The sequence below is a fragment of the Triticum aestivum genome, chromosome 3B (assembly GCF_018294505.1).
Source record: "Triticum aestivum cultivar Chinese Spring chromosome 3B, IWGSC CS RefSeq v2.1, whole genome shotgun sequence".
Classification (NCBI taxonomy): Eukaryota; Viridiplantae; Streptophyta; class Magnoliopsida; order Poales; family Poaceae; genus Triticum; species Triticum aestivum.
Genome location: NC_057801.1, coordinates 162,427,313 through 162,437,618, shown reverse-complemented (window position 1 = coordinate 162,437,618; position 10,306 = coordinate 162,427,313). Strand labels below are relative to the sequence as shown.

Here is a 10,306-nt window from a genome sequence, read left to right as displayed (position 1 = left end):
AAAATAACAAATCCTTGCACCCAACGCAAACAAGGGGTTGTCAATCACTCGGCGGTTATTTGCAAGATTAAATTTTGTAGTGGTAGATAGATAAATAAAACACAAAAAAAGTAAAAAAAAAGTTGCAGCAAGGTATTTTTAGGATTTTAATATAGGATAAAAGTACGCCCAGGAGCGATAATTTCACTAGAGGCTTCTCTCTTGAAAATAGCATATATATATATGGGTAAACAAATTGCCGTTGGGTAATTGATAGAAAAACAAATAACCATGAAATATCCAGGCAATGATCATGTATGTAGGCATCACGTCCAAGACAAGTAGACCGACTCCTGTCTGCATCTACTACTATTACTCCATACATCGACCGCTATCTGGCATGCATCTAGAGTATTAAGTTCATAAAGAACGGAGTAATGCCTTTAGCAAGATGAAATGACGTAGACAAAGTAAACTCACGCATAAATAAACACCATCTTTTTATCCTTAATGCCAACACAAATACATTTCATGTCCCTTTCTGTCACTGGGATTGAGCACCTCAAGATCGAACCCATCACAAAGCACCTCTCTCGTTGCAAGAAAAATCAATCTAGTTGGCCAAACCAAATCAATAGATCGGAGAGAAATACAAAGTTATAATAATCATGCATAAAAGTGTTCAGAGAAGACTCAAATAATATTCATGGATAATCTGATCATAAACCCACAATTCATCGAATCTCAACAAACAGACCGCAAAAAGTGATTACATCAAATGGAACTCCAAGAACATCAAAGAGAACATTGTATTGAAGATCAAAGAGAGAGAAGATGTCATCTAGCTACTAACTATGGACCCATAGGTCTGTGGTAAACTACTCACACATCATCGGAAGGGTAAAATGTTGATGTAGAGCCCCTCTGTGATAGATTCCCCATTCGGCAGAGTACCGGAGAAGGCCTCTAGATGAGATCTCATGAGAGCAGAAACTTGCGGCTGCAGAAAAAGTATTTCGGGTAGCTCTCTGATGTCAGGGGAATATTTGAGTTTTTATATAGGTGGAATTAGGTCAAGAGGTGCCATGAGAGGCCCACAAGCCTGGGGGCGCCCCCCCTAGGGCGTGCCTCCCGAACTTGTCGCTCCCTCGTGTCTCGTCTGGTCTTCTCCCGAACCTTCTAGGGTCTCTACTGGTCCAGAAAAATTAATCCAAAGTTTTTCTCCCTTTGAACTTTGTTTGATATTGATTTCCTGAAAAGCGAAAAACAAGCAAAAAAGGCAAGTTGTTCAGTAAACTATGATTCCTTCAAAGATGGGCAACCAGGTGTGCTAGCTAGCTTCTATCTAGGGTCCAGATGTATTAGAAATACGAATCTCGACTTGCCACTTACCAACCGCCTAGTTTATAGGAATGATGTGTGGAGTAAATTATGACACAATTGGAAGGACAATTGTCAACTCCTCAAGTGCTTCATAGTAAGAGGAATGGAAAAAATCACAGAGGTAAGACCCACTAGATTAGTAATTCCATCAATAACACCCTTATATAAAACCCTGTTAGGTGATTATACCTCCTACACTGAGGGTAAAGACCCTGGTATAGACAATATCTTTATAACCACGATTATTTGACCAGCTGTTTATATTTTTTGCTTGATAAAAAAATATAGGCTTGAGGTAATGTTGAGTTGATGAAAAGAAAACGAAGTTAAGTACTTCATGATTTGAATTTCATTTTGTAGACGATTTTTTCTCTTGGCATATTTAGCTTTGTAACTGTAGTGGGCTTTGGTGCTTTGAATTTTAATCTCTGTTCGCAGCAGATCACATACTATGGAAAGGCCAGGCAACAGAAGAATTGATTAGGGGTTATTCTATTTGTCCACTTGTTCTGGGACACTTGGTATTTTTATTTTGCCAGATCAAATGCGACCTATGAGTATCTATGAGTGTATACTAAGGAATTATATGGAAAGGTGACTGTTGCATTACGAGTGAAAACTAAACTCGGAAAAACAAATTGCACCTACTATAACCAGGTTGCAAGTGCGAAATGTAGGTAACACAATCAACCAATACCAGAAATCATTCAAATTCAGACAAATACAGAACATATCAGATTGCATGCTTTTGGATAACACCAGCCATGGATACAGGTTCAGCTGAGAAAATAACTACGAAGCAAGCAAAGAAAGCACGAAAAAGTATGGTAACTATTCTTACAGGATAGTCAATCCAGTTTTACAGATAGAAAAATGTAAACATTTTTCAAAAGGCTCCTACTTCTGAAGGTTAAACAGCATTTCACAAAGTCTATCATGCTCCTTTGTTCTGAGACCCTGCAGCATTTCCGCTCCTACTTCCGAAAGATAAACAGGAGTACACAGGCATAGAGTCGCCATGCGTGCTATCACTTGGCACCAGTATATGCTTCGCGCCGGGAGTGAGCTTCAGTGGTCCTGATCTCTTCTGCACAGTGTGACAACTAGACGAAGCTTCGGAATTGTTGGGAACAGCTCGCCCTGTTTGGTTCTCTGTATTTCTGGACTGAAGGGCTGCATCTCTTGTGCAGTTGGAAACTTCTTGAACTACCCGGCCAGGATGGCTTAGTGTATAACTCACAGAGTTAAGAGGGCAAACTGACGACCTTGCTGAATGCCCAACATGTTGCCGAGGCGAATTGGCATGGAACGCCGAAGGTGGTGTCCCATGTTGTCCGGTTACAGGCAAAAATGATGCTGCAGGTGGTTCTTCCCCAGCGATAGGATCAGAGAAATAACGCCAAGGACGCGGCATATTCTGATGGAATGCTGCACTACTATGATTGGGAAGAGGTGGACACCCCAATAGAAAAGTCTGATTGGTCCGCGAGTTTGAAAAATCCGCATACCTGTTTTCATATGGCAATCGAACTCCAGAAAACAAATTTGCTGCAGGAAATGGGTGACTGAAATCATGTGGAGTCCTGTACCCAAAATGTGCCTGACTTGTGCTTGCATGATATGTTGAAGCTTGAGTTGCACTGGTAGAATTTACTGCAACATTGGGGAAACTTTGAGCTTGTAAAGAGAAAAAAGGCTGTCCTTGTGGCAATGACCCATTTGTCTTGAGATAGTCATTGGTTGAAGTACCTGTATGTTTCTGTGCAGTCTGAGCAAACGATTCACCTCTGGTCGTGCAAACTGTCAGATCTTTACCCATCAAACGAACTGTCTGTCCCATAGAAGGACTACACTCGTGCTGCACGTTCAACTCAGAACGAGAATATAACTCTTTGCTGCGAGACACATTACATTCACGAGAAAGCTGGGAGCCAACATTATTCACATTGCTGGAGAACCAAGTCTTGTGCTGCTGAAATGAGTCCTGAAATGTATGGTCTGGCAATGCACAAGGAGATGTACTCATAGTCCTGGTATCTTTTATTGAAACATTACTGCAACCACGACGAGTCTCACCGAGTTCTCTTAAGCTCAATGGGGAACCACCACCAGCTATGTCGGAAACATTGATTGGCTCGCCATGCAAAAATGTGCCTGCTGATCTTGAACTCTTTATGTTATCGAAGTCAGCAGCAGGTGGTTGGCTTTCCAGTCCCTGTGAACCAAAAGACAAATTCATCAAGTTTTCTCCACCAGCAAGCAATTCAGCATCAGAACTTAAATTTTCATCATGTGTATGCTCAAGATTGGGCACCTCTAAATTTGAATCATAGGTGCAGTCCAAATCAGTACATTCTGGTGGTGTCATATTCAGATCAATGAATGGAGCAGACATCTCTCTGTTACTAGGCTCAGCAGAGTGTTGAATATCGCAATGCTTATTTGCATCTTTAGTCTTAGTAAAGGCTTCCTTGGTCATGTCAAAACTACTACTTTCTGCAGTTATGCATTTGTCTCCTTCAATAGAGGTGGATGATGACGATGATAAGGATGACAATGAAGCCATAGCATCCGAGAACAGCTTGCAGAGACTTTGTCGTTTGGGTAGCTCACAACTCTGTGTCTTACTGTCAATTACACCATCTGCTTCTGAGAATTTGACACGCTTCACTGATTTGCAGCATAGTTCTATTACTTCATTGCCTTTTGAATTGACATCTTTCTCGTTGGCCATTATCACAGATGTGTGCTCTGCGTACTTCAGAATGCCCTGCCTAGGCAGAGATTTTCCCAGATCTCGTGATTTTCCCACTTTGCCAGCTTTACTGTTGTTAATGCACTTCTTTGCATCAGCCTTCTTCCTTGCAGTATTGATCTTCCCCTTCTTACTTCTTTCTCTCTCTTTTCTGCGATGTTGTGAAGACTCAGGTTTCTGTGATGGGCAAGCATCCAGTCCATCAGGTAAATTTGAGTTTTCAAGTACTTCCTACACAATTGAGCAGCATAACTGTGAGTGGGCCCAGATGTCTGACTACAGGTTGGGTCATGTGTAAAAGTAACAATAAGGTAAAACAAAAAACTATTAGTAAAATAATGCAGTATTACTCACAAATATTTACAGCCATAGTTGCTATGCAGCTAGCATCGCTTTATGACGTAAAAACACATTTGACCCATAGAAAATATGTACAAAGACATTTATGGCAAAGTATACTTGTAAAACATAAAGTAAAAACAATATTTGAATCAGAACGCCAACTGACTGTTGGTCATATAGCACACTCATATCCATGTTATTATAATGAGTACACGTACAGAAAATCTCTTATCCAAATTCTTAGCTTGATGTTGATTACTCTAAAATCAATATGCATTAAAGATTTGGAAAATCAGTGTTTACTGTCGGTTCTATAGTTTTCCACCAACTGTTCATCTATACCTTCCCAACATCCCCATCTCTCAAAAAATAAGCATTTGTAATCAGCCCTGTCAATGGTGGAGGCCAAGGTGGGCGACTAAAATTTAGGGCCCCCAGATGACCAGGGTATAGTATACATGTATACATGTATAGCTGGCTTAACGCTAAAAAAATGCTGGCTTTAATGCCTTAATCAAGCAGCATACCCAACCAGCGTCCTATCATCTATCTGGGACACCATGGTTTTCTTGGTTTCCAAGTCTTGTTTGTTGACCTTCAAAAAAAAAAGTCTTGTTTGTTTGGATTCTGTTTAGGATCTTTCTTTTCTGTTTAGGTCTTTCCTTGTTAGTTGAGTCGGTTCAAGTCTGCCCTAAATTACTTCCAAGCTGCATTATAAAATTGGGGAATTAGGGTGTAATTAGGGATCAAAGAAATAAACGTAGAAAAAGGGGAGGTTTACCGCCAGAACCAATCTATCCCCAACCGTCATGGTGCCCAAGCCTAAACACCTTCACCATCCTACCACCCACAGCTATCCCCTTCGAAACCTAGGCCTTGGTACTATATGCATGCCTAATTTCAGCCAAAATAGTGTTCAGAAGGTGTAAACTACCTTATAAGAAATCCCAGATTTTATTTTTGAATATATATTTATTTTTATTAATACATGTGCAAGGAAGAATATATATACCAAAAAGTAACAAAAAAAACCAAAATATACACAAATAACATAATGGCATAATGAGGTTGTTGGTGGCTCTCAAAATATACACCAATACCAAGGAGTACATTTTTTTAACTGTCAAACCGGGTGGGGGGAGGGGGGCTACCCACCTGAATTGATATCTTGCAAAAAAAAAAGTGATCCCATTTACAAGGGAAACCAAATCAAAAACCTTAACAACCTGAGGGGTAATACCATTGTTCCAAATATCAGCCAGTTAATCGGCATTTCGGTCATCTAATCGCTAATCGTGGGACATCAAATAGCCGACACGATTAACTAAAAAATTCGCCTATTTATCCCTACTCAGCACCTGATTGATATGGTGCCAGTTACCGGTATCCTAAACATTGGGTAATACATCTTGCCGAAGAAAGAGCACTAAAAACCAAGTACATTGGTATCGACACGATGCAAATAACAACCTCCAAAGCTAGAGAGTTTAGTGATGTGGCCCACGTTATCTCAAAACCATAATAGTGAGGGAGGGGACAGACTCCAAAAGACAACATGAGAGCTTAGTAGTCATCATTAAGGAGCTGCTACATTGCCAACCCCACAGCCGCACACACAGGAGAGTGGGCTCAATGCTGAGTGCAAAAGAAGATGGAAGAGACTCTGGCTCATTGAACATGTATGAAGGACGCGCAGATTCTCCAGCGAAAGGGTGGTCATTGCCCAAGGGAGTGGGGAGAACAAGTGATAAAGAAATGACATGATCTCGAAGAGTACTAGTGATATAATTATCTCCACGGGAAGGGTGTTCTTTGCCCCAAGAGGAGTGTAAATGAAGGGCACTGCATAACAACCAAAATTCAACAAGGGTACCAAATGGTGGCGAGGTGGAGAAAAAGAGAAAGCTCACAAGGATGCTAATTTGTGAAGGAGTTCACCGAAGGGGCCAAGCAGTCGAGCATGGATGGCAGGACTACATGACCAGCACGAAGGGTATGACCTCAAAAGCACCACCACCAAGGACGCAAGGATCTACATGAAAGTTGAGGATATTGTTCCATTGTAACGACACTCTTGGGCAATTGCCTGAGGCCCCATTGGCGTGATTCGTGGATTGGACTGGTTGATCTAGGGTGACCGGCCTCACCCTTGGCCAAGCAAATGGTGGCATGCATGCGCATGTGGGTGGGGAATCTCGACGTCGGCGAACCCGGCGGCGCCGTCATCATCGACAGGACGGGAAGAAGTGGTGTGCGAGGGTGATGGGGGAGATCGAGGTTGGCGGGAGCCAGCAGGTGGCACATCCTAAATGGGGGAGGGGATGGCAAACACAGCCGATTATTTCACAACCAGATGTCCACCCAGAGGTCGATGCAGAAGGGGGGGGGTAGGGAGGACGAAATCATGAGGTGCAGCCATAACTAGCAGGGTGTGCCGCGTGTGGAGCCGCCAGAGGTTGACATTTGGATAGAGTGAGCTTGAGGGAGGGTGCAGCTGGGGCGAGCGGCGCATGTGGCCACCGAACGCGTGCAGGTAACGGGCACAAGTAGATCTTTGAGGCCTCGATTTGGATCAAAGGGAGATGAGTCATGCTGATGCGATTGTTTCCTGCCACACCACGATTAACGTCCAGCATTATGACACCGGCGCGGGAGCAGGCAGTCGTAGCAGGTCACGGCAAATCCGAGCAGCAACACATTCACCGCTGGCATAGACCACATAGGAACTCCATGTCGTGCCCAAGAACCACTCTGCGCCGCGAGCATAGCTCCCGCCACCACCGACGATCGACCAGCAGGGCTTCGTGATGCGACGTTGTTCGGCGGTGGCGGGAAGGGTTGTGTCCGTCCGAGTTGCTCACGCAGAGCGGCTCGGGGGCTCACCCTCCTCAGTAATAAATATTGTTGTAGAACATAACAATAATTATTAATTGAAGGAAAAGTAACGCATTTTATAGCCAAGCTGCTCATAAAAGAATGCAATTGAGTGATAAAATTTAAAGATCAAATTCAGAATTTGATCCTTAGAGATCCAAATAAGATGAATTATAAAATCTTAATGGGTGCAACACATGCACGGTGAGTCAAACAATATTATTATTGTTATTCGCTCTATATTAAATGTTAATGTGTTATATCAGACAACTTCAAACGCAATATATCAGATGGAACTGGAGAAATGAAGTTTATTTTCCAACATTACTTCAAACATCCTGCCTCAGCCACACCCTCTTAAAATTCTCTGGTCAACTAGATAATTATTGGAATATACTCCATAAGAGAGTACAAACAGCAAACCATGCATCATGTCAAACATATGTTGACAGGTTGACTGCGACACACTGGAAACTCCCACCATCTACTAAACACAATTCCTGTGCATGCTCAAAGGTGTTCTGAGACATTTCCACACCACCTATCATGCGCTTAAATAGATTCCCAGATTATATATTTGGTTTTTATAAAAAAAAGATGCTAATAAAGGTATAAGGTATGTAATAATGAAGTTTCCTATCCAAGAGAAAAATGCAAAAGATATCGGTCTGGTAAGTACTTGCTCCACGTCCGTTTCCTATGATAAAGTCTAGCGTGGGTCCACACGGCTGAAATGTGCAGGAGGTACACCAAGTACGCATGCAGCTCACAACCTACCGCCCATTGTGCGAGAAAAAGGAAACACGATGACGATGTACCATGTACTATTAGATGTTGTACATATGCTGCAGTACTAGCTAGCTTGTCTCGTCTACAGCCACTACTAGTTTAGTTGGTCATCATAATCTAGCCGACTCAATCTGTTATTGGTCTTAACTATGCGTATGAGCAGCTGCAGGTATACATCTCACCATGTTCCCTAGAATCCTCATACGAATGTCCTAAGCCCCAACTTGGACTGATCGATCAGAGTCGACAAATTAAGCATGAAATAACAATATTTACGCATACAAAACCGTAAAGAGGTAGGAAATGTAATGATGCAACAGAATAAAATACAATAATCGTTCTAACGTGAGCACAGCAATTATCACGCACCCAGTTCAGATTAGGAACTGGGTTCGGCACAGTCAATCCTTACATAAAATATCCTGCGAGACGATGGGACTGCCCCCATGTAAAGGTACAACTAATTGCTCCACACAAATAGCAACCAAGTTATCTTCATAAAGTCAACCAAATCTAATACGGAGTAGTACTAAATATTTTCAGATTCTTCGTCTCATGGACACGCAAAGCATTTACCCGTCCCAAGCAGATCAAAAGTAAAATGGAATCCGGGTAAAAAGCATAGGAACAATAGTAGATGATATGATTGCATTGACAGACAGGCAGTTTTGGGTTTGGGCTGGGCTGGGCTGCATCACGTACCTTTGTGGCAGCGAAATTACTCCTCGGATCTCGCCCTCCGCTGCTCTCCGGCGCGGCAGCCGCTGCCGTCTCTTCCTGCTCCTCCTGCAGTCTCCTCTTACGCTTCTTCTCCTCCTTGGCCCGCCTCACGATCGCGCACAGCGCCTCGTCGCCGTCCACCACCGTTTGCTCGTTGCATCCGCTATCACCGGCGGGGGACACGTCCAAGGGGGGCGCCGCGGCGAAGAGGTCAGAGATGGACCTCTTCTTCGGCGGCTTCGCCTTCCCTGGCGACCTCCTCGGGGACGGCGCCGCCGCCGCCGCTGCAGCCGCGACGGCGGAGGCCAGTTCGTCCGCCCACCACCGGAACCTCGGCGCCTTGATAGGCGGGAGATGTTCGATGCCCAAGGGACGCCGACCCTCCGCCGCCGCCTCGCTCCTCATGCTCGCCGCGTACCCCCTTGGGACAGATCGCAAATGGAGATCAGGAAAAAATACGCACACACGACCACCATAAAAGCCGACGAGACGAGGCTGTGCACACCAACCTGATGGAGAACGCGGCGGCGGCCATGGATGCGACGTCGACGCGGCCCCTCCGCGCAAATCTACCTGCGATTTCTCAACAAGCGCCGGTGTTTTGGGGGAGATAAGGAGAAGGAGTAGACTGGAAGGAAGGAAGGAGAGGAAAGCGGCGTGCGTTGGGAAGGGAGGTCGTCGATATCTAAAAGACGCAGCGATTACGATACGGAGTTAATACTTCGAGGCAAGGTTTTGATAGGATCGAGGCGAATAATTTACTCTTTCCCGCTCTCCCCACCTTTATTTTTGGTACCTCATTAATTATTCCATATAATATTTATTTAATGCCTTGCTGGCGCCAGTGTCGTGCGCGAGAGGCCCACCTCCCATTTACTACTGCGGACGGCGACAGGTGATGGACAGCGACTAAATTGTTTTTGCCTTTAATTCCTGTGGCTGGTGACGTGGCACCATCGTTCGCCAGACCGCATCATGTGATAGTGAGCGACTATATGCAAATTGTTGGGCGCACAATGCTCTGCGTACAATACTCGCAAACTGCCGGGATCATGTAAACTTTTGTTTTGTTTCAAATGCAAATATTTGCACATGCTAGTTGTTTTTTTGAGGAATGCACATGCTAGTTTTCATGACTTTGTAACACACGAGTATTCTTTTGCAAAGGGGAAAACATCACACGACATTCCTTCTAGTTGTAAAAACAATCAACATCTATAAAACGACGTTCTTCAGTGCGCCGGCATTGTCCACACACATGGCATTTCTCGAGACTACCGTATGACATCTAGTGCTCACGACATTCTAATTGTCTAAGCAAAAACGTGTGACATGTGATCCATTTTTGCAAAATTGAACAGTGTGAGTTTTTTCCTGCACAAGTTATATTTACATCTCCCTGACGAAAAAGTGTACAACACGGAAAACTTAATGGGTGTTCTATTAGATAGTGATGAGCACCAT

At 43.8% G+C, this 10,306-nt stretch overlaps 1 protein-coding gene across 2 annotated transcripts; it reads right to left on the bottom strand.

Annotated features, from left to right (window-relative positions):
* Positions 1-2,074: 2,074 nt before the first annotated feature.
* On the bottom strand, positions 2,075-9,550 carry LOC123069170 (uncharacterized). Of its 2 annotated transcripts, XM_044491951.1 has the most exons (4): positions 9,352-9,550; positions 8,825-9,263; positions 3,677-4,348; positions 2,075-3,577 (listed from the first exon to the last, which is right to left on the bottom strand). In XM_044491951.1, exons 1-4 carry the CDS (start codon positions 9,375-9,377, stop codon positions 2,297-2,299), a joined length of 2,418 nt encoding a protein of 805 aa, XP_044347886.1. In that variant the 5' UTR covers positions 9,378-9,550; the 3' UTR covers positions 2,075-2,296. The 2 variants fall into 2 exon arrangements, with proteins under 2 accessions (XP_044347886.1, XP_044347885.1); XM_044491950.1 differs by having other exon boundaries at positions 2,075-4,348.
* Positions 9,551-10,306: the final 756 nt, after the last annotated feature.